Below are 27,864 nucleotides of genomic sequence, written 5' to 3' on the forward strand. Positions count from 1 at the left end.
CTGTCCCTTTCTGACTCTTACATCAGAAGATTTTCCTTGAGTGATGCATCCTAGTCTACTATAGCATCTATGGCTATAGAGCTTTGTTAAGGAAATTGGGGATCAGGAGGGGGGGATACAATAAAGCCTATTGTTTCCTATCCCCTCTTACAAGAAACAAAGGCTCCCAGTCTCTGGGGAGCCCTAGCCTATGCCCACCCCGCAATGCCCCAGCACACAGGGAGGAGCCGGGGCCACTGGAGACAGGAGGTTTTATTGATGACTGATGGGGGGTTGGAAAGGCCCCCAGGAGCATGAGTCAGTCAGTGGATGCATAAGGCCTGGGCACATGGGAACAGATTAGGGTGCATTTATCTTCTCAGGATTCTGTGGCTCCTTCCTTGGGGGAGAGAGCATCTTGGGGGGGGGGTGTTCCAAGAGCAGCGAGGGAGGTTAGAGACAGCTGAGAGCCCTTAACCTGTGAGGAGGCACCACAATAGGCAGCAACAACTTTTTGAAAGCTAGATGAATTGGTCAGTAGCAGAAAACGGGGCAGAGGCATTAAGTTGGCCTCTTGGAGAGGGTCAACCTTGGCCTGGGTGAGCTCATGAGAATACCTGGTGTTCCCAAGCAGAGTGTGGTGGGGGCCGAACCCCTCTTCCCTATGGGCCTCCTTGAGAGAAAAAGGCATTCAGGGAGCCCCCTGGCAAGGGATGCCAGAATTAGTCCTTAAGGCACAGCTGGGGGCAGACAAGGCGCCAAGGCACAACTGGTGAGGGGAGGGAAGGGACACTTCCAAGCTGAATGCCAGGGTCACAAGAGGACGCAGGACCGCCCGCGCTTGATCGGTGTAGGGTTGAGCACTGCCCGGACAGCCTCGGCAAACACTTCCTTCACGCCATCCTGCTGTAGGGCCGAGCACTCGAGGTAGCGCACAGCGTGGATCTGCTTGGCCAGTGCTTGGCCCTGCTGTGGTGTGATGGGCGCCTGGCCCTGCTCCTTGAGGCGCCGCAGGGTATCAGGCTGGGCTCTCAGGTCCTTCTTGGTGCCCACCAGAAGGATGGGCACATCCGGGCAGTGGTGGCACACCTCTGGATGCCACTTGTGCCTCACATTCTCATAGGAGGGTGGACTGGCAATAGAGAAACAGATGACAAAGACGTTGGTCTGAGGGTAGGAGAGCGTGCGGAGGCGGTCATATTCCTCCTGGCCCGCAGTGTCCCACAGGTTCAGGTTCACTGTGCGCCCGTCAACTGCACTCTGGGCGCTGTAATTGTCGAACACTGTGGGGATGTACTCTTTGGGGAAGGCGTTGGTGGTATAGCAGATGAGCAGACACGTCTTGCCTACAGCCCCATCACCCACCACTACACACTTGATGCTCTGCATTGTGGGCGAAGCTGCTGTTCTGGAGGCAGTGCCTCCTCCCTCTTCTGGGCCCTCTGGATATAATGACCTGTGCAGGGAGAAGAGGGACACTCATGGTTAGGGAGACCTCTACCTACTGAGAACGGGTAGGAGGGGTACGCAGGAAGAAATAGGCTACTGTTCATGAACTGACATTATGCCAAATTCCAGTAAGACAGACAGAATGGCAGATACACAAGGAAAGGTATCAAGGAACATGTTATAATGATGCAGTATAGGTGGTCAGGGGCCCTAGAAACTTTGATGTCAGATTAACTAAAGTCAAATCCTGAATCTATTGTTTTCTTACTATGACCCTGAACAAACCACCTCTCTGCCTCAGTTTTCTTAACATTAAAGCAGGGACACACTAATGCTTCATTTGGTTATTATAAGACACAGATTAATAGATATAAAACATTTTGTACCTGGTCAATAAAGATTAGCTATTTTTATTTTCCCATAGGCAGAAACAGAAGACACAGAAAGAGGGTGTCCAAGTGCAAGGATCTATTATACTTTATCCTAGGTCTTTTACTATCCTACCAGCTTGATCTCTCACCACTACTGCAAAAGCTTCAAAAATCAAAGACAGGTTGGGTGTAGTAGTGCACACCTTTATTACCAGCATTTGGGACATAGAGGTAAGAGGATCACTCTTGAGTTTGAGGCCTGCCAGGACTACAAAGTGAGACCCTATATAAAAAGCAAAACAAACAAATCAAAGATTGTGTTGGGGAATTCCCTGCTAGGAAATGTAAAGGAACTTTGGTGGTGTGGCGATTGCAAAGGACACAGAGGTTGGTCTCTGTTGGTCTCTGTTTTTTCCCACAGCTTCCCCTGGGACCAGCTTCCTCTATGTGGTTGCCTTTGGGTTCACAGTAACAATATTTCCATCTTATTTGCATGAATAAGTGTGTGCGTGTTCAGCCTCAGGACATCCAGATAGAGACCTTCAGACAGTGGATCAGGGAAGGAAATAAGGGCCCCCAAAGTAGTAGAGAACCTCAGAGTGGAAGTCCAGAGACTTAAGTTTTAGCCCAGCTCTGCTGACTCAAGGCAATCGAGTATGAGGTACTTACCCTCTCTGGGTCTTAGTTTCCCTTTCCAGGAAATGGAGTTTAAAAATGCTTATTGACAAGGGCATTAGGGAAATGAAGTAAGGCTTAACGAGCCCCTGGGGTCAGGTGCCATTACTTGTGATTATCTCAGAGGCTGTGGCATTTCACAGTACACTCCAGGGCCTGCAATCTTCATTTCCACGCAGAGCAGGGAAACTGGTGTGGCCTATGACTGAGAAGTCTTTCCGCAATCTCAGCAATGGGCTGGCCCAGGCAGGAAGGCCAGAGCGGAACTGTGGGCAGCAGTCACAAGGCCCAAGAGACTGAAAACACAACTGATTCTCTAGGGAGGTGGTTATCAACCAGCAATCAGTAAATCAGCCCTCAAAGGACAGGGGAGGGTACAGTTCCTGGGTTGGCAAGGAACAGTGGCTGACACTGAAAAAAATTATGAATGAGGCAATATCAATCCAAGGTATGGTATAAGGCCAAGAGAACCAGATACCTGAATCTGACCTACTGAGTTCATTTGCTCTTCTTGATCATTAATAAAAAGCCTTTGCAGCCAGGCATGGTGGTACAAACCTGTAATCCCAGCACTTGGCAGACTGAGACAGGAGAGTTGCCATCATGTTTGAGGCTGCCTAGGCTACATAATGAATTCAAAGCTCATCTGAATTACATAGCAAGACTTTGTCTCAAAAAAAAAAAAAATCCTTTATATGGTACAAGCCTTTATAGATTCCATAATATTTTGTCATTTGATCTTTATAACAATGTACTGGTATTATTTCTATTTTACACCTGAGGAAACAAGAGTAGTTAAAGTGACCAATATTACACAGCTAGTTAGCACAGGAGCCAGGACATAAACCCAGTTTTGTCATCCGAAGCCCTAGGTTTTTCTTTTTCCTTTTTTTTTGGTACCAGGGATTGAACTCACGATCTTGCCACTTGCCAGGCAGACGCTTCTGCCACTGAGCTAAATCACTGGCCCTAGGTTTTTCTAAATGCATCATCACACAGTCTCAAAGCTACTCTTTACTAGCTATGTGATCTTGAGAAGTACATTACTTCCTTTAAAGCCTCAGTTTACTCATCTGTATAGGAATGATACTGTAATACTTGCCCTTCCAGCCTTACAGGGCTGTATCTGGGATCCTGAGCATAAAAATGAAAAAATGCTTTGTGAGCTGTGATGTACCATGCACACAGAAAGTTACAGGAGCAAAGCCTTCTGTCCCAAGAGGCAGGAAGAAGCGAGTATGTTTGAGTAGTGGCATCCATCCAGTTTTCTTTCTTCAGATCTAGTCTAGACCTTTAGCCTATCTCCCAAGAAAATACTTGTCTTTGAAATCCTTTTGTCCAGAACTGAGTCAAATAGGTTCCCCATGCCCATTAAAGGCATACATGCGCTAAAATGTAGTATCTAATGTGTGCTGAATAGGAAGAAGATATGTTAATGCCACAAAATGCTAAATTAGGAGTGGCCTGCCTGAGTTCAGGTTTGACTATGTTCACTAAGTGGCTTTAAAAAAAAAAAAACCAAAAAACCTTTGGTCAGTAAATAAACTGATGTTTGCAGATCTGTACGGTATGAACCAAACTACAATGGTTTGTTCTGGCTTTTTAGTCCTACTTTAATTCAGATTATCATTTTGGTGTTCAAAGTTCTTTCAAATCTGAAAGGAGTTCTGCCATCACAAAGACCTGGATTTAAATCCTGATTCTAACCACTTATTCAATGGGTAATGCTGGATCTACAATTATCTGCCTTTGTAAGCTTCAACTGCCTTATCTTTCAGATGCAGCACCAATAGTACCTATCTTATGGGGTTGCTGTATGCATTAATTGCATTAATATATAACATGTGTGCATAAGGTAGATGGGTTCTCAACTCCTGGCTCTAGAGGAGTCTTAACATCCTCCACAAATTGGCCAGATTATTATTATTATTATTTTTTATTTAAGGAGAAAAAGAAAAAAAAAAAAACAGAAAAAGGGTACAAGTTACACGGAATTTCAGAAAAAATAAACAATAGGAAATCACTAGTTAATAGATTACATATTGTTATCGTAGAAATAGTTATTCAAGTTACAAAATTAAAGCATATAAAGTGGACTTTCAAACAGTGAGACTGGAAATAGTTTTGTTCAATGATCCAACAAAACTCAGTAATATGGTTATCCATCCTACACACCCAAACATACATGCAGTTATATCGTTTAGAGCACTTTCTTTTCCTCTCTTTTGTACAATGACAATTACACATCTTGGGTTTTATTACTCCCACAGTTCTTATTACTTTTTTTTTTTGAAGAAAGTAAAACCAAATGTGACATAATAGAACAGAGTCAGTCAAATCAAAAGTATGAACATAATAGATAATGTAAAAACAAAATACTAGGTGATCAACAATGGTTACCATACTGCTCTTAATATCTTAAAAAAATTGCCTATATCATCAGTTATAATAAAATTGAACAAAACAGTAAAGAATAAAACCAAAACATTGGAGACATTACAGGACTTTAAAAGAAGATAATAGTCAACCGGAATGGGCGTCATAATGAATCTTACTGTCTTTACAGTTTTGCCTATACTTTCGAATTTGGTACTATCAAGCGAAGCAGAATAGAGGAAAATCAGTCAAAGCAAGATGGTGAGGGCTACACAGGGTTTCAAATCAAGTTAACAGGAAATCAAAGTGGGTTACTATAATGCATCCTGCTATTTTTTTTATTTTCCCCTTAGTTAAAAAGAAAAAAAGGGGGGCTGGGGATTTAGCTCAGCGGCATAAGCACCTGCCTTACAAGCAGGCAGTCATGAGTTCGATCCCTGGCACCGATAAAAATGAAAAAGACCAAAAAAAAAAAGTAAATAATTTTAAAAAAGGAGACTGAGATAAAAAAGGGCATAACAACAAAACAGCACAGGTCAAAGCATAACCATTTAAGCAAAATAGTGTTTCACCACAAGATATCCTGACATAAAAGTAGTTACCATAGTGTCTCTTTCCTTGAAATCTTTGAGTATAACTTCATATGCTATAGCACCAAACATAGGCCAGGTTATTTTTGTCTTGAAACTTTTATACAATTTTGTTTGTTTTTGTTGTTTTCTGTTTCCATTCCCTCTGCCCTCTCAAAACTTCCTGACTCCTTTTGGTTTGGCTTAAGTCTTACCACTCGGGGCTGAGGATTTAGCTCAGCGGCATAAGCACCTGCCTTGCAAGCAGGTGGTTTGTGAGTTCCATCCCCGGTACTGGTTAAAAAAAAAAAAGTCTCACCACTCAGTGCTGCTACTAAATTCTCTGAATTTGCATAGCATGGTCACCCCTTTTAACCCTACTTTGGGTCACTGTGATTTGTCTTTTCCTACAGTTATATATAAATTATCCACCTGTGGATGTCTCTCCAATGCTGAAGGCTGAATTCTCAACTCAACTGCTGACAATCTCTGAGTATAGGGCTGGACACACAGCGGTGTAAAACTACTGCCTCCTGATTTGCTTACACCAAGCCTGTAAGGACAGAGCCTCTCACCGGTTACCTGCTCAACACTGCAATGCTAAATCTTACAGGAGTGCAATGACAGTCAAAAGTCAAGTTTAGCATAAGCAAAATCTCCTTCTAGTATTACCCTGAAGTGGCAGGGAGTTCACTGGGAGCATTGCTTCCAAGTTCCTATCTAAGTGTGGGCCCTGGTCTCAGGGTGTGGTCCAGGCAGGCCCAGAAGCGGGAGGAAAAGGAAGCACTGATGTTTGCCTGATTGCCAGATCTCTATGGCCGTTAGAGCAGGGGAAGTGTCCCAACTGAGAGTGGGGGAGGGGAGGAATGGGCTCTAAGAGATGGGTGAGTGTAGAGGCAATGGGAACCTCCTACAGATTTCTAATGTGCCTCCCTCAAATGGAACTCCCCTTTGCAGACCTCTCTGTATGTCATTCTAACTACAGCACTCCAATCCTCAGCTCTCGCTAAACCACTCTGATCTTCTACAGAGCAGCCTCCACATTTTCTTCCTCAAAACACAGGTAGCAGTACTCACAGAATCAAGAGCCATGACCATCTCCTCCAGGCAAGTACTTATAAATCACCTGAGTCCCAAGTGGACTTATCCTAGCCAAAGTCTAGTCCCTGTCTCTGTCACAGACACACACTTACATCACATGGAGGCTGATCTGAATCTTATCTTGCAGAGGGCAAGGTCCTGGATGATTTCTCTTTCCAGAGGCCCATGGTTGCTGTCAGTAAATAACTGAATGAGCTCAGTGTGTCCTTCATGGCTTTGTACATGGGAGTTTCTCTTCCTGAAGTGCTGCTCAGCCACTTCAGATTCTTCCCGTCCTTCAAGGTCCACTTTTATTCCCCAGCTTCTCTAGGACATTACAGCAACCTCTTCTCCTGCCTTCTTGCCTTTCCCAGCACTGTCTTACTGTTCTGTTCGTTGTGCTAAACTAACTGGATGCTTCAAAGGGAGGGAAGCCAGTCCTAATTATTTGTAGAAGGCCAGCAGAGGGCTGAGCAAGAGCTGTAGACTGATACCTCTTGCTCCATCAATCTACAGATACTGGTTCTAGGAATAAGAAAAGCCTCTATGCCCAGCAGACACAGGACTAAGGTAACCAACTTCGTTTTCAACACAAGGAGCACAAATTAGGGTAACACACACACAAGCCATATTGCTGTGTCCTCCACTGTAAGGGTGAGGGGCAAAGCTGGGGGAGCTAGCCCAGAGGGGATGAGGAAGATGTGTTGGAAAAAGTGGCCACGATTCATTATGGATTGGTTTGGAATACCTGAAGATCCTTAGAGAAAGGCAAGGGGCAGGGGCACTGTTGGAAAGGCTCTGCACATTTGTTTGTTTGTTTTGAAGGGAAGACAGACAAGGGGTGACACGAGGAGGCTCACAGGGCCTGCAGCTGGCTGCAGCTGGCCTAGGAGGAGGAAGCTGGGGGACACATGAGGTCAGTGTGGGGCTGGGACCAGGCCAATGGCTGAATCTCTCTTTCTTCTCCTTCTCCCTATAAGCTGGAAAGAACTCAAGGGAATCTAGTTCCCAGTCTTCAACCTTAAAAATTTATACTGTAGGATCCTCCACTTTTCAAGGTTTTTTTTTTTTTTTTTAAACTAGGGATTGAACCCAGTGGTCCCCTACCACCGAATTATACCACCAATGCTTTTTTTATTTATTGTTTTATTTTGAGACACAGTCTTGCTAAATTGCCCAGGCAAGATTGAAACTTGCAATTCTCAGCTTTCCTAGGTACTGAGATTACAGGTGTGCTGCCAAATGCTCACCTCTGACCATGCTCCATTGTCCAGGCCTGCAGAGGACCCCAACTGCTTTAAGTGGCATAAAAGGTGAGAGTTGATGGTTACTGATTAGGGGCTAAAGAGGAGGAACCAATGAGTCAGACCTTGCAAGGCTGTAGGAGATTAGGACCCTTTCAGTTAAATCTCAGTTTCCTCCCTTTTCTGGCCATCCCAGCACCAGGGGTGTTTCACAGAGAGGGTAAGCAAGCCGTAGAGCCAGGACAGCTGTGGCTGGGGGAGCCAAGGAGGTTGCCCCCTCCCCCACCAAGCAGCAGAGGAAGGCTCACACACTGGCTTCCTCCTCAGCCTAGCAGCTGCCCAGCAGTCCCCGGGCCCCATGAAACGTCTGTGAAGTGGCACTTCCTTTGCCTTTGCTCATTTCACATGAGACTGTACAGAAGCACCATCCTCCCAATCCTGCCTCCCTCACCTGAAAATACCCACAGAATAACCCAGGGCTGCTCAAACCCTTCAGCCCTGCCCAAGGCCTGAGGGGGTTTCCACCAGGGAAAATAAGCATCTATTTCCACCAGGGAAACTCAGGCATCTATTTTCCATTGCCAGGGGTACGGCTGGAGTGGGGGGGGGGGGCGGGTACTCCCAATCTTGCTGTCCCTGGTAAATAGCAATCCTTGTGTGTTGGGGAAAGGGCCACAGTCCTACCCCAAATACTTAGAGATATGAGAGACTGTCAAATGAAGTCTGGAGAGACAGGAGGGTAGAGTAGAGGGCACTGCTATAAGGAGTCTCTTCGTCAAAGCTATCAATGTTCACTGTGCCCTTTAGAAGAACTGATCATGCAACTTCTAATGTGAAACAGAGCAAAGAGAAACTAAAATGATCAAGGTGATACAAGAGAGTTGGTTGCAAATCCAGCACAAGGACATAGGTCTCACAAAAAGGTGAGCACTGTTACTCTGGCCTGGGGCTGGATCCATTTCTCTTACTTTATTCTGGATGGCCCTGCCATCATTTATCTTTTGGAAATGGGCCAAAGGCATCAGGTTGACATACATCTGAGCCATTTTTGCCTCTAATTTCCCAGGCCTCCATGCCTCACACAACTTGTACTGTCAATTTAGCACTAACATTATTGAACAGCAAGCCAAAGTGGCCCTGCCCAAGGTGAGAAGCTCCTCCTCTGGTCTTCAGCTCCTGGGAAGATGCCCTCCCCCCATATGAAATGAGGACAAAAGAGGAAGCTGGACCCTGGACAGGAAAACCAGTCTAATCTGGGGAGGTGGCCTCGGCTTTGTCTTTGGTTTCCCTTCTCAGCTCTTCTCACGGACCCCTACAAACCTTACTTCTAAGGGATCCACATTGTATACAGAAGGAGGGGTTTTTAGGGCGAGCCTCAGTACCTTCCTTATTCCCAGCTCCAACTACAGTCATCCTAGTATCCAGTTGTCCCACTATAGCCACAATCTTTCTGCGCAAAACCCCCTAAAGGCTCACATCAGCCACACCATCTGGGCTAACTCTTGCCAGAAACAAGTTTCCAAATCCTAGATTCCTAACCAGGATCTGTGACAATGTCACACTGTCACTTCTTTTCATGTGCCAATTTTTTTTTTTTTTTTGTGCCAGGGATTGAATTCATGATCTCACGCTTGCCAGGCAGGCACTTATGCCACTGAGCTAAATCCCTGGCCATGTGCCACCTTTGACCACAATTCTTTAGCTAAGAGCACAACAGCAGTGTCTTAGGCTAGACCCTCTCCCCCTTGATGGTATTTTCCCATTTAAATCCCTCCCATCCCACTACATTTTTCCAGTAATGACTTTCTGGCAATTAGCTCAAACTTCCACTATTTCTTCCAACCTTTCTTTACCCTCATATCTCTAATAGGTTCCTTTAGTTATATGAAATACTAAAATAAGTACTGAGAATCAGGACTCCTGGGGATTTATATTGAGCTGTGATGCTGAGAAAGTACCTTTTCTTTCCTTGTGTTGGGATTTCCTCCTGGGGCAAGTTTTTGTACCTCCCAGAAATGACAGGAGAGACAGATGGGTAGAAGGGCAGGACTAGAAAGGACGATTTGTGGGAGAGACAGGAAAGAAAGAAAGGAAGCTAAGAAAGGAAGAAGACAGCATAGGAAAGGAAAATGGCTCTTAAATTTATCTGCGCTCAAGAGGTCCCCAAATGGTAGCACTTGCTCCCCTTCATTTCTATTTTACTTTGTTTTATTATACATGTATATTTTTTGGTGCTGGGAATCGAACTTTACAACCTCATATTTGCCAGGCAGCGCTTATACTGCTGAGCTAAATCCCTGGCCCTCAGTTCTTTTTTGCCTAGTGGAGAGAAATGAATACGGAAGACTGGTAGAGGTTGAAGAGAAACAGGATCCTTTAGCATACAGCCAAAGATTTGAGGAAGGAGCTCCAGAATGGAGACAGCTTACAAAGTTAAGATAAATCAAGTTAGTCTTGGGAGAAACTCCTGAGAGGGAATGAGGCCTGAGGTGAGAGGGCAATGCGTGAAGGCAGAAAGGTCAGCAGAACTCCAGAAGTCTCCTTGGTCATCAAGGCCCTGGTACAGAGCAGGATAAGTGGCTGCCCAACCTGGACAGACTCCAGAAGGCAACAGGAAAGATGGGCAGACACGTTTGCCTAACACCTTTCTCCTGTTAGTACAGCTATGACTGAAATTAGACACGCAGGAGTCTGTCCTCCAGGATCCTGTCTTAGTTCCCTCCCTCTCCTCTCATCACACTAGGTGGCCCATCCCATTCTCCTCACCAGGTGGTGTTAGAGCCAGTTGTTGGTATGGGAGTCAGGGATCTTCAGGCAATCCCCCAGCCCCCAGGCATGGCCTCTTGCAGAAGTACACAAGAGTTGGGGCAATTTCCATTCCCCATGGCCTCTCTCACCAGTTTTATTCCTGTCAACCTACTCTTGACTGCTACAGACAGCTTCCTCCTGCCTAACCACAATGTCACCCACTGCAGGTTGCTTTCATTTGGCTAGCTTCTGCTCTGGCCTTTTCAAAATTGATGCCAGTTTTATCTCCAAAAATAAAGATGTATACATGCAGACATTTGACATCTGTGTGTACGTACGCGCGTGTATGTACGCGCGCACGCGCACACACACACACACGCACACACACACAGACATACATACATTTCTAGCCCTTTAATCATCTCTATCACTGAGAGGCTGCAGCCTGCTTCTCCAACCTAGAGAGGTTTGAAAAGGCTTCAAACTCAAGTCTTGTACAGTAGTTTCTGACCCCAAAGTTAGAAAAGAGCGGCAGAAAGGGACCGGTTCCCCTGGTTGAGGGGTCAGGAGGAAAGAGGGGAGAAGCAAGGAAAGGGTAGATATCGTATGTGTATGGCAGCCTGAAGATGGGAAGAGAAGACTGCAGGGAACCAAAAGGAACAGAGGCACAGGGTTAAGTATGAGGTCAGGGCCTAGGTATGCCTGCGTGTATGAGGGAAAAGTGGCTGAAGGGGAAGGAGAGTCTGGAGACACTAAAGGAGGGTGGGGCAAGTATGAGAATACGTAGAATCCATGGACTAAGAATGAAGGGCAAGATTTGGAGATGGAGCGCAATCATTCCCAGATGCCAAAAGCCCTGCTGCATCCCTGAGACCTTATAGCGTGTCAATGACCGTCTGTATCTCTGAATGAGTTTCTCCTCCTCCAGTCACAAGGCAAGTCTACGTCCTTTTTCTTCTTCAGTTTACCCCAAAAGCTCAAGCCCAGGCTCCGATCAGTTAAGCACTGTAGATGTTTGTTCACTAAATACATGTTACTTGGCTCCTGGGATTGGAGAGGTCAGGACTCAAAAAAGAGAATAGAGAGAAAAACAGTAGGTACAAGGGCTGCCCGTAGGCTCTTCCTGAATGCAGGAGGCCCTTGCGTTGTGGCCCGAGAGTGTAGGTCTGGACTGGCACCTATCTTCCCGGGAGACACTCCTTCTCTGCAGTCTCGGGCTCCAGAGGCCCCAACACCGCCCCCGTCCCCCCAGCCACACAAATGTCACCACTGCCGGAGCAAAAGAGCGCCTTCTCCAACCCAGCCCCCCACATCTGTACACCTCCCTCCAACTTTTGAGGACGCCCCACTTCTGTCTCCCAGCCCCGTTGCCTTCCAACTTCAGAAACCTCTCAGGTTGCTCGCTCGAAATCTTTGGATCTCAGGGATCCCTCGCGGCTTCCAGAAGCCAGCACAGACGCTCGGAACCCACCCTCCCCGAGCGCCACCGGCTCGCAGTGGCCCGGTCCCCGCCCCGCCCGGCCGACCGCGCCCGCCCAATTTAGAGCGAGTCGAGAGCCTCCGCCCGCGGCCTCCTGCAAGCAACCTTCTCCTGCCCGCACCCGCACCACTCCGAGGCCGGCCAGTGTCCCCTCCCCAAGACCCCTCCCCGCCGGCCCGGCCCCGGCCAGGCCTCACCTGGTGCCCTCCCCGCCGCGGGGGAGCTGGGGGCGGCTGCAGCGGCTCCGGGCTCTAGAAGGAAGTGAGAGCGGGCGGCCGGAGGAAGTTGGGGGGGCGGGCCGGTGGGCCGGGTCGGGGCGCGGGGGCGGGCCGGGGCGGGGCGCCACCAGGAAGTCCGCGGTCGCGCGTTGCCCACCCTCCCGCCTGCCGGGGTCCCAGCTGCAAGTTACGCCCTGGCCAGCTCCCGCGCTCCCTGCTTTCTCCACCCCTCGCCCTGAGGCTGTTAGGTTAGGCCTCCCAGGACTGGTCTCTCGCCTCCTCCGGGCCAACCCACCCAGCAGAGGCCCTATGCTAGGCGTCAGGAACCAGTATCTCATCCCCACCGATCTCCGCGGGAATGCGGAGAAGGCGCCCCTAGGCCTGGTGGCTTCAGCCACGTCCAGCGAGTGGTGGCCCGGGTTGGCTGGGGTACAGCCGTGCTCGGTCAGGCTGGAGCAGTCCCCACCCCTGCCTTGAGCCCTGGGGGTGGCGGAGGTGGTGAATCAGCAGTGGAAAGGCCTCAGACCCCTGGGGAGGGTGGAGAGATGGGCGGGGGGGGGCGGTATGTGTGGGGAGAGTTGGCGTCAGCACCCCGGGGAAAGACGCGATCAGCAGAGGCGCAGGCGGAGTCGCGGGCCCCAAAAACAGGATGTCGTGTTGTCGTTCCGCACCCTGCTGCTCCGCGCGCCTCAGCTCTGGGGGCTGGGGCGCAGCGCACCCAGAACGTGGGGCTCCCTTTGCTCCCTGTTCTCCCCATGGCTTGCCGCGGCTTGGAGGCGCAGGGCCGCACCCAGGGCTGAGGGCTGGCTTGGGCCCTGGGGACTGGCCGGTGCGTGGACTCGTGGGCGCCCTCTGGTGCTTCTGCTCCCAGACCTTGAATGTGGGAGCTTCGATTTGAGAATCAATCATCCTTGGTTCAACGCCAACTTGCTGAGCGCCTACCACGTGCACAGCTGTGGGCTGTGTGCAAGGGAGAAAAGAACTGAGTTTTTAAGAGAAGGTTCCTGCCTTCTAGATAAAGAGGAGGGTCGATTCCAGAAACAAGTAGTTTAACCTTTGTGAGCCTCAACTCTGTAGGGTAAAATCATTTCTACACCTGTACTTGTTAAGATAATAGAACAGAGGATTGGAGATTTAGCTCAGCGGCATAAGCGCCTGTCTTGCAAGTGCTGCGCAGTCGTTCTTGCAAGTGCTGCGCAGTCGTGAGTTTGATCCCCAGTACCAAAAAACAATAATAATAATAATAATAATAGAATGGGTATAGGGGCTGGAGATTTAGCTCAGCGGCATAAGCGCCTGCCTTGTAAGTAGGCAGCCGTGAGTTCCATCCCTGGTACCGATAAAAAGGAAAAAGACAAAAAAAAAAAAAAAAAAGAATGGGTATAAAAGGCCTGTTGTCACTGCCTGGTTACTATATCAAAAGCAACGTTAGAAACTCCCTCAAGATTCATGAATGATTCTGAATGGATGGATTCAATTCTCCAAGACCGGGGGCTGGGGGTTTAGCTCAGAGGCATAAGCACCTTCCTTGCAAGCAGGCGTCCGTGAGTTTGATCCCTGGTACCGATAAAAAGGAAAAAAGACAAAAAAAAGTATGAAAAAAATTCTCCAAGACCCGTCTCCAGGAAGCTAGCGTTTTTTTCCCAGGGAGAGGTGGGTCTTTCTCTTCTTTGGTCTCCATAACGTTTGTGACAAACTCCTCTCTAGGGAAGGAAGAGCAGGATGGAGAAGGGGAAAATTTTGTCTTCCTCTGTACCCTCTTGGGAATCCTGAGACTGGTGCTTCATGGTTAATGAGTGAAGGAAGGATTGTGAGTCCCTTAAATGACAGCGTTCAGAGGCCGACCACACACTAAAATGGCTTCTATGAAGCCACTAAAAATTATATCTTATTGGCCAGGTGTAGTGATGCACACTTTTGATCCTGGCACTGGGGAGGCTGAGGCAGGAAGATTGATTGCCTTGAGTTTAAGGCCACTCTGAGCAACCTAGTGAAACCTTCAAAAGGTCTCACAAAAATGTTTTGAGCTGTGTTTCTTCTAGTTCCTTTTCCAGAATCCAAAAGCAGGAAAATAGGAGGACTTTGGGCCTTGAACTCACTTCCTACAACTGGAGAAAGTTTTCTTTTTATCTGATTTATATACTGGTGTTCTGGTTACAGAGTTGCTTTCTTTTTGTTTTGAGTTTTTAAATTTCCAGTAAAAAAAGAAAAGAAAAGAAAAATCAGGGTAGGTGTGGTTAGAGCACTTAGGTACCACAGGTCAAGTGACTGGTTTGGCAGCCAGTCAGACTGTACTTCCTGAGACTGTTGTCTTGGGCTTGCCTAGCTCTGTTTCAGGAGGGAGAACCTGACCCTAGAATCTCATGCTCAAGAGGCTGTTGCCTATGAAGCTAGCAGAGGAGGAAGTGCCCAGGACTGTGTTTCAGAAGATCCTGAAATCTTGTGTTGGCTCAGCCAGACAGATAAGTGAGATGTTAGGCCAGGCCCTACCCTTCTTTGGATCTCAGTTTCCTCCACTAAAAAACAAGGGGTTGAACTAGATGATACCTTTGAGCTCTGACCTTCTATGTTATACTCCTCAGAATAATAATTAAGTAATTAAGGTTTATGCATGTAGCATATTGCTCATAGTTCTTTAATACCACTTAGATCATCATACTCTGTGCTCCAGTAAATTGTATCCATACCTAATGTCTGTCTGTCTCCTCCTTTGAGGTGGTATCTGATTCATCTGTGTGTCCACCCACTGGGCCTGACACAGACAGGCCTGAGCATACATTTGCCTGCAGTAAACATCTACGAAATCAAATTGGGTTTTTTTTTTTTTTTTTTTTTTTTGTCTTTTTCCTTTTTATCGGTACCGGGCATTGAACTCACGACTGCCTGCTTGCAAGGCAGGCGCTTATGCCGCTGAGCTAAATCCCCAGCCCCAAAATCAAATTGTTTTAATACATTACTAATACATGCAGAATCATCATAGTCATAGAGATGGAACAACACGTGAAAGGGCAATAAAGCCTAGGAGAGGGAGATACATGGTTAGGTGGAACAATTTGCAAAGGTTTAGGAAGGAGACTGCTGAACTGAAGAGAAAGAAAAGGGCATGCTTCTATTTTCTTAGTAGCATTTCCTGCATAGTGAGTTCTGGTAGGTAGTGTGTATGCATGCTCTGAAGTCGCTGAGACTGGGACACCCATGGTTATAGGAGATATAGAAATAAAACAGGTGAAAGTATTTGGGGCCAGGTATAGTGGCACACACCTATAATCCCAGCACTGACAGGCTGAGGCAGGAGGATCGGCAGGAGTTCGAGGCCAGCCTGAACTATACAGTGAGTTCAAGCCTGAGCTTGAGACCCTGTCTCAAAACAAGCAAACCCCCCGCCCCCGCAAAAAAAACCCCCAAACCAAAAGCAAAACCAAAAAACCCCCCAAAAACCTCAGAAAGTACTTGATAGGGCAGACTATAGATCATAGATTCTGAAAACAGACGGATAGGATTCAGATCCTAGTAGAAACACTTACAGTGTGGCCTTTGACAGGAACCTGACCCCTTACATTCATTCCTTCAATGCACATTTATTTGAAAATCTCCTTGTTGTCAGGCATAGTGTTATGTATCAGTGATGAAGCAGAGAAAACACAGACAAATTCCCAGTCAGATGTAACTAACAAGATAGAACTTAAACAGGCACTAACATAAAAGTACAGTGCACTACAGGAGCATGTAATAGAGACAACATCTCATTCTGTTTTATTTTATAATGGAAATGAAGAATATAGAGTGCTTTGTGGGAGTGCAAGGATTAAACAAAACCATATTTATGGAGTGGCTAGTGCAAGCTGCCTAATTGCACAACTCCATCCCCCAGTGATATTTTCAGGAATTTTTTTTTTTGTGGGGGGAGTATTTAAGATAGGTCTATGTAGTTAAGACAGATCTTGAACACACTAGTCCAGACTGGCCTCAAACTCATGATCCTCCTGCTTCAGCCTTTCTCAGGACTGGGATTACAGGTAAGCACCACCATGCCCACTTGGCAAGTTGAATCTTCTCTTGATCCCTGGTGTCTCTTCTCTCTGCCTCTTTGTCTTCTTTTCATTACTTCTCTTTATCAGTACTGCCAAAGACAAGATCCCTGTTGTATTTTTCTGGGCTGTAATGGGCAAAAGAAAACAGCAGAGAGAACTAACAAGGGAAGTGACAAATTAAACAGTTGTACAGTAATGTCCTCTAGTCCTTTGTTCTCTATTCCCTGGAAGAACTAAGTAGATGGGGTGTGGGAACAATGGCAATTGCCCTGTCCTCCAAGACAAGTCCTCTTCCTAGGCAGGCAGGACAGTAGTTGTCCTAATGGCCTCCAGAACACCTTTGAGTCTTTGAGATTCTCCAAACTGTGAGGTACTCAGATCATCTAGCATAATCCCCTCTGGGAAATTCCTCCTTCCACAGTCCTAGTGATCTAAGAACAACTCAACTTCTGAAGATGCCTCTATATAAGTCACTATTTGATCTTTTCTCTTCCTTCCCTAATTTTCATATTTGCCTTCTACTTGCTGTGTAAGCCTGGTCAAGTTACTAATATTTTTCTTCCTTATTGAAGGTTGAACCCAGGGCCTTTTCATTGAGCTGTAATCCTAGCTTCTTTTATTTATTTATTTATTTTGTCTTTTTTCCTTTTTTATCGGTACCGGGGATTGAACTCATGACTGCCTGCTTGCAAGGCAGGCACTTATGCCGCTGAGCTAAATCCCCAGCCCCGCTTCTTTTATTTTATTATTATCTTTTAAATTTTGAGACAGAGTTTTACTAAATTCCTAAATTGTTCAGGCTGCTTTTGAACTTGTCATTCTCCTGGCTTAGGCTCCTAGACTGCTGAGATTACAGGTATGTACTACCATGTATGACTAAATTATTGAATGTTTTAATGTAACATATATGCTTTAAATTTGTTTTTGTATACGGGAATTGAACTCAGGACCTTGTGCTTGCCAGGTAGGTGCTGTACCCCTGAGCTATAACCCCAGCCCCAAATGCTTTATATTTATTGGCTAAATTAATATAACAACACAGTGAGAAAAAAAAAACAAAAACATGACTTGAGCTGGGGATTTAGTTCAGCGGCATAAGCGCCTGCCTTGCAAGCTCAAGGTCATAAATTCAATCCCTGGTACCGATAAAATCAAAACAAAACAGAACAACACAGTGAGGCAGATAATACCACTATACCTGCAGATAGGAAAATTGAACTTAGCTGATTCTTACTATTTTTCTCTAAAATAGGTCTATATCACAAGATTTCTGTAGATATTAATTATATAGATATAGTGTAATACAACAGCTTTATGTGAACAAGTTTTTCTTATTTTGTTCAGTGCCCAGGACAGTGTCTGGTACTTTAATACCTGTAAGTATCTGTTGAATGAATGATTGAATGTAGCATGTTTAACATAGTATTTTCTAAGGAACTGGGGGGATTTAGCTCAGTGGCTCAAGCACTTGCCTGATAAATGTGAAGCTGTGAATTTGATCCCAGGTAAAAAAAATCCTATAAAGTTACAATTATTATTAAATCTTTTTTTTTTGTTTGTTTGTTTTCTCTTTTGAGACAGGGTCTTACTATGCAATTTAGGGACTGCACTTGAATTCATTATGTAGCTCAGGCTAGTCTTAAACTCACTGAGAGCCTTCTGCCTCAGTCTCCCAAGTGCTGAGAATATAGTCATGTGCCACCATGCCTGGTTATTATTAAATCTGTGTGTGTGTGTGTGTTTTGAGACAGGACTTCACTTCGTAGTCCAGGCTGGCCTTGAACTTACTACATTGCCCAGCAATGTCTCAAACTCCCAGCAATCCTCCTGCCTCAATTTCCTGAGTGCCAGGATTATGGGCATGCACCATTACACCCAGTTTTTTTTTTTTTTTTTTGACAGGGTTTTGATATGTCGTTCAGGCTAACCTGGATTTATTGCGTAGCCCAAGTTTGCCTCAGACTTGAGGTGATTCTCCTGCCTCAACCTCCCAAGAGCTGGGATTACAGATATGCACCACCATGCCTGGGTATTATAAATTTTAATTGGTTTTATTTTCTCATCTAATCATCTACTCATCAAATATTTCTCCAACCTGGATCCTTTTCTATTCCTACCACTTGCCCAGTAAAACTTCATAATTACTTGTTAGGTCCTGCCTAAAATTATATATCTAAGAAGAAGGTGAGCTGGGTTTTCTTTTCTTTCTTTTTGGTGCTGGGGATCAAACTCATGACCTTGTGCTTGCCAGGCAGGTGCTTAAGCCACTAAGCTAAATCCCCAGCAAGCTGAGTTTTCAAACCACCACATTTGTTTCCAGCTTCTACCTCTATAATCTATATTATTACCAGAATGATCTCTGTAAATTATACATACTTGATCTTGATGTAATTCCTTAATGACTCTGAAATTCCTTGCCAGACACTAAGAGCCAGTGTTTATTTAGCATATTATGCAAGGCACTGTTTAATTGTTTTACACATATTAGTTCACCTAAACTTTATAGAATTGGGGTTTTTTGGTACCAGTGATCAAACTCATGCTTGGCAGGCAGGTGCAGTATTGCTGAACTATAGCCCCAGAACCCTATAGAATTTAAAAAAAAAAAGTTTATAGAGTTCTTTCCACCTGCTTTTTGTTTCAAATGGTGAAACTGAGGCCAGAAAAGTTGAGTCACTTGCCCAGAGCCACACAGCAGATCTTGGATATTTCCAGCAATTCCCCCACATCTTTTTTTTTTTTTTTTTTTTTTTTTTTCTGGAGACAAGGTCTTAGTAAGTAGTTCAGGCTGGCATTGTACCCACTATGTAGCCCAGGATGGCTTCCAACTTGTGGCAGTACTCCTGCCTCAGCCTCCTGAGAGCTGGCATTACAGGTGTATACCACCATGCCCAGCATGATTCTAGAACAGCATGATTGCTATTTACTGAGCAAGGAATTCAAGTACCAGGGCTTTCTATTTGCTGCCTCCCTTATCTATGTGCATCTGCAAAGTCTCCTTAGCTACTTTAGGGAGTTGTCCCTTCTCTATGCTTCCTCACCTACCCCTGTACCAATCCTTCTCAAGATTAATGGTCTCTGTATACACATAAGTATTTTTCCTAAAAACTAAGCTCTTGGAGGATAGGAACCAGGTTGTTATATGTATCTATATAACAAATAAATAGCTGTTAAACAAAGAAATGAATACTGGCAGTAAGATTCTAGAATTGATCCTGAATGTAGGGATGATCCTCTGTTGTAGAAGCCGATTCCTACCCAGCCAGTTTCTCAGTGTTAGCTGTATTTCCTACTTTTGGACACCAGGGAGCACCACTAATAATACTGCCCAAACTCAGGAATTCCTAAACTTTTGGAGCAGAGCTGACTCTTCTTTTTTTTTTTTTTTGTCTTTTTCGTTTTTATCGGTACCAGGGTTCGAACTCACGACTGCTTGCTTGCAAGGCAGGTGCTTATGCCGCTGGAGCTGACTCTTCTTGACTATTTCTCACCAGGTTTCTTTGATTTTCTAAATGAAAGCTACTGGTGACCAGAAGCCCTGGAGTGTGGAGGAAGGGGAGTTAGGCTGCGGTACAGACACATAATTTATTCATTTACTTAACAACATGTTTATGTACTGGGGAACCTGATCTGTGAGAATCTGAAATGAATGAAATGCACTCCTTGATGAACTCAGAGGCTAATGGTGAAGAGAAATATTAGATTATCAAAGTCTAGCTATATGAATGCTCTAAGGTATAGCAGAAATGACAAAGCAGGGCGATACCAACGGAAAAGGTGACTTTTGATGTTTTCTTTTTTCCCCCTAAAATACAACCTTTGGCTCATCACACGTTGTCATCATTGGTCTAAGGCACTGTGAACATGAGTGTACAAATATTTGAGACCCTGCTGTCATTTCTCTTGAGCATATATGCAGGGGTAGAATTGCTAGATCATTTGGTGATTCTATTTTTGGTTCCTAGACACCATTTTAACTTTACAGGAAATGCAACAAGCTCTGAGAAGTTCAGGGTCTTGGTGTGAATTGGTAACCAATCTGCTTTCTTGCCTCCAGGACCTAGGCTTTATGTGAAAAATAGGTTATGCACTCATACTCTAAATAAATCATGTGGTGGCTAAGAGCAATGATGTTTTTAAATTTAAAGGAAGTTGTGTTAAGCAAGCTTTAGTTTGCTCTTTCCTTGCATTTTCTCTTAACTGAATGAGTGCATAGGTTAGATGGCTTAGGCAGAAATGATAAAGTAATAGTGAGGGATTAATCTGGGCTACAGATGTGTTTTATGTGGTCAATACAGGATTTTATTTTATCTTATTTTTTGGTTTTTTGAGACAGGATCTCACCATGTAGTCCAGGCTAGTCTTGAATCTGTCATGTAGCCCAGGCTGGCCTCAGCAATCCACCTGCCGAAGCCTCTAGAGTGCTGGGATCATAAGTGTGCACCACCACACCTGGATGTATAAGGTTTTATATTTTATTTATTTGTGTGGTACTGGGGACCAAACCCAAGGCTTGGTGGATGCAAAGCATGAGCTCTACCACTGAGCTACATTGCCAGCCATGAGTTGTATGCTTATACTTTAAATTTTAATTTAATTTTTTATTGCTGTGTTGCTCAGGCTGACCTTAAACTTGCCATCTGCTCGCCTCGGCCTCCTAGGTAGATAGAATTACAGGCATGCGTTACCATGCTTGATTTGAGTCTTTTAAAGTTATTTTTAAAGTATATTTTTACACATATACTTTTAAATATAAAAAATATAATAAATATTATATTATATTATATTAGAAGTTAATTGCACAATAGTAAAAAAGGAATATGTCACTGGGAGTATTCTGAATCCTGCCTGGGCAACTTAGTGGGACATGGTCTTGAAAAGGGAGTATGGTGGAATGTAGCTCAGTGCAATGGCTCTGGGTTCATTTTCCAATACCAAAAAAAAAAAAAAAAAAAAAAAAAAAGTAATATTTTACATAAAAGCCTAGATTTCTGAGCTGGGCATGGTGGTGAGCACTTATAATGTCGTCTCTCAGAGTCTGAGGCAGGCGAATCACTGCAAGTTTGAGGCCAACCTGCACTACATAGTGAATTACATAGCAAAAGGGGCTGGGGACTTAGCGCAATGGCATAGGTTCCTGCCTGGCAAGCCTGAGGTCATGAGTTCAATATCCGGTACCAAAAAAAAAAAAAAAAAAAAAAAAAAAACAACAATTACATAGCAAGACCATCTCAAAAAAACCCAAATTCCCAGCACTTTGGGAAGCTGAGGCAAGAGGACTGTAGTGAGTTCAAAGCCAGCCTACAATACATAACGGAGTTCAAGTCCAGCCTACACTATACAATGAGACCCTATCTGAAAAACAAAAAAACAAACAAAAGCAATGAATTATCTCTTGTCAGTCAGCTTGCCCTGAGCACTTTCTGTGTGAAGGGTCATAGAGACAAATGAACTCTGAAAACTCACAATCACAAATTTAAGGAGGGGCCATACTTACCATACATTTCTGGGTAGGGATTTCTAAGGAGACATTACACTGTCTGTGGAGGAAGGAGAGGCTAGTTCTATTAACAGCCAGGTGCAGGGAGGAGCTTTTGAGGCACAAGTAACAGCAGATACAAAGGTTGCTAAAAGTTTGGTTATGTTTGGGGACCTTAGTTAGGATCACTGTTAGGTATAACAGTGCATGCCTAGCTTGCCTGAAGTCCTGGGTTCCACCCCCAGCACTGAGAGGAAGAGAGAAAAAAGGCCAGTTTGATAGGAGATTAATAGAGCAGTAGTAGATGACGTTAGAGGTATATTTTTGTAGCAACAGCCTAACCCGTAAGCCAAGCAGCTGTTGGACAAATCCGCATTCTGGTCTTCAAAGAGCTTGCTCAGAACAGGAGCTGGTTTAGCACTGTCAGCCAGAGGAGCCACCAGGCCTAATCCTTTCTCCTGCCTTTGGTGCCAAGGACAGGGTAGGGCACAGAGGAGGTTTCAGTAAATTGTTGCTGATGACTGTATGCGTGAGAACAGGAAGTGCAGGCAGGCTCAGGCGAGGCTCTCTTCACTTGGGAGCGCATTCTCACGTCGTTATCACCTCCTACAACTGACTCAGAGAGCTGCTAGAGTTAGATGCAGAGAGGGACCCAGCTATGGCCCCTTACCGCAAAAACCTCCAGGAGTGGGGGAGGGATGGGGCCTCGAAGGGTGGGTAGCAAATCCGGCTGTAAAAGCTAAGCAAGGGCATCCGACACGTTAGAGGGGTGGGGAGCATGGGGTCAGAAGGCAGATGAACTCTTTTAGCCTAGTCTCAAAGTACGTATGTAGGAGAATTTAGTCTAAAGTGGTCCGGACAGTTCATTTTACTTTTCAGCATGATTTCCTCTGAAAACACTTTCAGCCCTAATGGGCCTCCTCCGGGGCGGGCCTCTTCTTCACTCCCCAACCCTCCGCAAAGGGGCAGGGCCTGTCAGGAGCTCTGGTGTCTGCAGTACCTATGTTTGCTCACCAGGGACCGCTGTGCAGGGCGAAGGAGCGCGCTAATTCCCAAGTCGCAGGGAGGCGGAAGCCGATTGGCTGTGAGGCGTGACGGGAGGGCGGAGCTATGGAGGTCGGGGAGTAGGGGGCTGGGCTCGCGCCCCCAGGCCAAACCTGGGCTGGCGGCTACCACCTGAGGTGGCTGCGGGGCGGATGGGGTGGTGCTGGGGTCTCCGTCCAGCCTGACAGTAAAACAGAGCAGGGTGGAGCGGCACTGCGGCCCGGAGACTCGGGCGGGGTGGCCGCCGTCGTTGTTACTGTGGTCGTCGCCGCAAGCCTGGGTTACCTGAGCAACTGCGTGTCAGGGGCCTGCCGGCGGCGGGCGCTTACCGCGGGAGAATCTGCCGGAAAGGGGAGGCCGGCACTCTGTCCCCGCTGCGGGACGGCGTCCCGGCAAAGACAAGCGTGGGGGCCAGAAGACCCCGCCGGGGTGGGGGCCCTGACCAGCAGTCTCCAACAGGTCATTCCGGGGGCCGCGCGGGCGCTGGGGCGGGCCCGGGCTCCGCTGGGGGCCGGGCGCTGGGCGGGCCCGCGGGAGGGAGAGCGCGCCCCGCCCGCTCCGGCCCGCCCCGGCCCGCCCCGGCTGTCCCGGGCCTGGCCCGCGAGCGAACGCCTCCTGGACCAGGGCACCGCTGGTCGCCTGGGCACGAGACTGAGCGGGGGGCGCTGGCCTCAGCCTTGGAGGGTTAGGATCGCGGAGACGCCGGGACCCGCTGGGGCCTGCGAGTCGCAAGCTCTCCCGGAGCTTCTGCTTGCCCTCCTCCTCCTCCTCCTCCTCCTCCTCCTCCTCGGCGGGGCGAGGTCAGGTGCCCTCCTCTTCTCCTCCCTTCGTTCCCTCCCCCACCTCTGTGCCCGCGGGAGATCCTGCCCGCCTTCTGCAGGGGTGTAGCCGGCTGCGGAACTGACAGCGGCCCCGCAGCTACCCTGCCCAAACTCTCCGGAAGCAGCCAGACCTCAGGCTCCGGAGGACCCACTGTTGCACCAGAGGGGTTGGCGATCCTCCCGCGCCCAAACTTGGAGTACTTGACCTTTGGCTGTAGGAGGAGGTAGCCCGCAGGTGGCTGGACAGCTGCGGCACCGAGAGGGCATCTTGCCTAGGGACCTTCGGCTGGACTCCCGGGCTCCCGGCTTTGCTTCTGGGATCCCAAGGTGCCCATCTCAGGCGCATGTTGACTGAGACCTAGAGTCATGAACGTGTGTGCCCGTCTTGCCTTGTGGCTCCTCTGGGGGCTCCTTCTGCATCAGGGCCAGAGCCTCAGCCACAGTCATAGTGAGAAGGTGACAGGAGCTGGCTCCGGAGCTACGTCGGAGGAGTCCACAGCAGCAGGTAAGGTCTTGTTGGGGGCAGGATCGGTGAGGGGCTTTTGACTTAGAACTGAGTGAGCTGAAGTGGTCAAATCTATCTAGGTTTGTGTGTGTGGGGTTGGTGGAGTATCCACACATAGTACTGCTTAGTCCCAGTAGTCCAAGTTCTCTTTCTTTTCCCAAGTCACAGCTATTATTTCTAGCTCTGAACAACTTTCCTCATCCCTCTTTAGGATGTATTTTGTTGGGGCACCTCGACCTTTCAGATCAGCAAGGCAGGACCTCATTTCAGGACTTCTCTGAAAGAATGGCTTGCTTTTAGCCAAGTTCTGTGCTTGGCGGCAGAGAAGGGGTTGAAGCCACTTTAGGGGCTGGGCAGGGAAAATCAGGGCTGGGCCAGCTCTGTTGCCGGATAGCTGGGTGTTCAGGTGTGCCTTTCTATTCCAACTACCGTGAGAACCATAGTCCCTCCCTTCCCCTCGGTAATTTGCTGTCTCCTAACTGTGCCTATTTGAAATATGAAGGCAAACTTGTAGAAGGTCTCTTATTTGCCACTAGGGAGCTAAATGGCCTTTTCTCGAGATTGGCATAATATAATTCCTGGGACTACTTGTTGTCTCTATTTCTTGACTGATGATAGTAGGGATTCCATGTTATATATGTATATGTATGTGTATTTTTTTTTTTTTTTTTTTTTTTACTCTCTCCTGATTTTTCCTATGCATTTGTGGTGCCTTGTCAGGGAGCTGTAGTCCTAGTGTATTATTGAAGTAGAAAGGAACACCTTTTTTTACATAAAGTTTAGGAGATCAGTTTTCTTTTCCCATTTTTCCTCACTCTGTCTGTCTTTTTCTTTCTTTCTTTTTTCTTTTTGGACACAGGGTTTCACTGTGCAGTTCAGGCTGGTCTTGAACTCGCTTTGTAGCCCAGGCTGACCTCCAATTCATGTTGATTCTTCTGCCCCAGCCCCTCCAGTGCTGGGATTACAGGCATGGGCCATTATGCTCCGCCTCACCCTGTCATTTTGATCTATCCAAAACTGTGGTCTGAAGAAGAGAGAGGGTTTATTAGTTAACTTGTTTTGAGGATGGATATGCTCATGTGAAGGGATGGTTCATTGAATTTACTGACACAAATGGGAAAAGGAAAAGATCATGGCGGCTTGGCCAGTGGCTGGCATTAGTGGTATATCTGTTCTTGGGCCAACTCCCTTCCTTCATGGGCTGGGCATGATTTCAGATACACTTTTTTTTTTTTGTCTTTTTGAGACAGGGTCTCTCTATGCAGCTCAGGCTGGCCTTGAGCTCACTTTGTAGCCCAGGCTGGTCTCGAACTTGCAACAATCCTCCTGCCTCAGCCTTCTGAGTGCTGGGATTACAGGCGTGAGCCACCAGGCCCGGCTCAGATGCACTTTTGAGCTGGTTTCCTAATGAAGCTGGTATTGCCTTTTGTATTAGCATGATACCCTGGCTTTTGCTTTAAAGATAGATTCTTCTTAGTCTGGTGTAATGGCACAACCTACTCTGGGAGGCTGAGGCAGGATTATTCTGAGTCTAGCCTGATTAAATTACTGACTTAGTAAAACCTTATCTCAAAATAAAAAAATGAAAAATAGAGTAGGGAGCCTGGAGTGGTGGCACATGCCTATTACCCTAGCAGTGGGGAGGCTGAGGCAGGAGAATCACTGTGAATTTGAGGCTAGCTTGAGTTACATAAGTGAGTTCAAGGCCAGCCTACACTACATAGTGAGACCTTGTCAACAACAACAAAAAACTCCCCAAAGCAAAAAACAATAGGGATATAGCTTAGTGTAAAGATCCTGGGTAGAATTTCCAGTGCCTCTTACCCCAAAATGAAAATGACAGGTCTTTCTTGCAAATTAATTCTGATTGTCTACAGAAAATTTCCCGGGACCCTGGGGATGTAAAAAGAATTAACGTGTTATATACATGTACCAACTTACGATGCTGAATATAGTAATTATGTACTGCAAATGTACTAATAAAAATAAAAATTAAAAAAAGGTTGGCTTTGATTGGGCTGTGAGAGGAAAGTCTGGTTGAGCTGTAAAGTAGACCTAATGGAGCATCTCTGATATCCCGATGATATCCCTGTTTAAAATTGATAATATCTTCCCTCCTTATCCCAGCTTAAAAATATAAGTGCTTGATGTGAAATGAGTATTTTTTTGTGGGGGTGTTTGAGACAGAGTCTTGCTGTGCATTCCAGCTGGCCTTGAACTCATTACATAGCCCAAGATGACCTCAAACTCAGTGATTCTTCTGCCTCAGTCTCCTGAGTGCTAGAATTATAGACATGTGCTACTATGCCTGGTGAAATGAGTATTTTTGACAGATAATGTATATTTTAGACTCAAGGTAAAGGGATAAGGTTTGGAACTTTAGGCATTAGCTACCTCTCCTTGGATTTGTGTGTGTGTGTGTGTGTGTGTGTGTGTGTGTGTGTGGTTTTGTCCTCCTGAGGCATTCTAGTATCTCTCAGAACCACCTTATGACCGGAGCTTTTGGAACTATCCACACAATGTGTTTCAGAGGTCTGGTTATGACTATACCATCAAAGCCTCTGTTTTACCTTTTCTTTCTTTCATATCAGAAATTATTTTCTGTTGCATAATAATAGCGAGTCTAGGGAGGAAATTCTTAGATAAGAGAGGGGAAAAATCCTCTGTGAATGACCATCGTTTGTGGGAATGTGAGTGTCTTAGCATTATTGTTCTGTTTGATTGTTTCCTTAGATTTGTCTGAGACTTCGTTTATGACCCAGGGACTTATTTTGACAAAGAGGTAGCTCATAGGCTCTGCCACATTTTGGTGACAAACTTTCTGTGCAGCCTCTGTAACCCCTCCATATTCCTAGAAAACAGGAACTTTACTTGTTTTTTGAGCCACTAGTTTTTTGAACTACTCACTGTGTAATTCAGTCTGGGTTTAAACTCACTGTGTAGGCCAGGCTGGCCTCAAATTGGGGATGATCCCTTTGCCTCAGCCTCCTGAGTACTGAGATTACAGGTGTGTATCACCACCACATTCAGCACTGACTTGCTCTTAAAGCTACGAGTAAAAATCAGATTCAACATATCTAATCAATTTGTGTGTTCTCTATAATTTGTGTGTTATAATCACACAACTACTTTTCCTATAAAGTCTCACAATAGCTCTAATAAAATGTAGGGCAGGATAATACATCTAGTTTTTATAGGCTGAAGAAACTGGGTCCTCTGTTTGTTCTTATAGGGAGGTCTTTGATGCTTAAATCCTGGACTTACTCTGTTCTTAGGTCTCTTCCTGTTAAAGGATGCCAGGTGGGGCCAGAGAATGTTGCTTTCTTTCTGGCAGTGAAGCAGGCTTTGGTGACTCTTTAGCTGAGATCCACAGAGGCTACTTATATCTCTTCTGGAGAGTACATTGAAGGGAGAATTTAATTTACTGTTTATAAACCCATATGTCTCTTTTTAGTCAGAAGGTTTGATTTTGAGGTTTTAGTTAAAATACTTATGTCTTTCCCATGTATTCACGAAGCACTATTAAAATTCTGACACTGCAGCGAAGATAGGTATTTATTAGAAAGTTCCCTTATTGGGCAGCGGGGAGGCCATACCGGTTGGCTCAAGCTTTTTAATACTTGCACACCAGTCATGCCATGCCACTTTTTCCTCTCTGTCTCTGTCTTTTTTGGTCTTTTTTTGAGACAGGATCTTACTATGTGGTTCAGGCTGGCCTTGGGCTCACGTTGTAGCCCAGGCTGATCTCAAACTTGCAAGGATCTGCCTGCCTCAGCCTCCTGAGTGCTGGGATTA

The 27,864-nt window shown here is 46.1% G+C and overlaps 2 protein-coding genes and 1 long non-coding RNA gene across 8 annotated transcripts in view; 1 reads left to right on the forward strand and 2 right to left on the reverse strand.

Moving 5' to 3' along the window:
- Stim1 (stromal interaction molecule 1) overlaps positions 1-27,864 on the forward strand; it is a 231,260-nt gene that overhangs the window by 14,939 nt on the left and 188,457 nt on the right. For 2 of the 6 annotated variants that reach the window (XM_003463381.5, XM_005000755.4), the window contains exon 1: positions 23,380-24,069. The exons of 1 other annotated variant lie outside the window; for it this stretch is intronic. In XM_003463381.5, coding sequence (XP_003463429.1) covers positions 23,931-24,069 — 139 coding nt within the window. In that variant the 5' untranslated portion in view covers positions 23,380-23,930. Of the gene's footprint in view, positions 1-23,367; positions 24,070-27,864 lie in introns of those variants that run through there. 3 more of the 6 variants (XM_005000754.4, XM_063256601.1, XM_013145390.3) reach the window with 3 other exon arrangements.
- On the reverse strand, positions 235-12,322 carry Rhog (ras homolog family member G). The gene is made up of 2 exons (XM_063256610.1): positions 12,169-12,322; positions 235-1,435 (listed from the first exon to the last, which is right to left on the reverse strand). The coding sequence occupies exon 2, from the start codon at positions 1,366-1,368 to the stop codon at positions 793-795; it is 576 nt and encodes a 191-aa protein (XP_063112680.1). The 5' UTR covers positions 1,369-1,435; positions 12,169-12,322; the 3' UTR covers positions 235-792.
- Positions 15,920-22,688, reverse strand: LOC106026132 (uncharacterized). The gene is made up of 2 exons (XR_001199784.2): positions 21,718-22,688; positions 15,920-16,345 (listed from the first exon to the last, which is right to left on the reverse strand). It is a non-coding gene; the product is annotated as an uncharacterized LOC106026132 (long non-coding RNA).

Source organism: Cavia porcellus, unplaced genomic scaffold (genome assembly GCF_034190915.1).
Source record: "Cavia porcellus strain 051 isolate PalLab524CR breed Dunkin Hartley unplaced genomic scaffold, mCavPor4.1 scaffold_9, whole genome shotgun sequence".
NCBI lineage: Eukaryota > Metazoa > Chordata > Mammalia > Rodentia > Caviidae > Cavia > Cavia porcellus.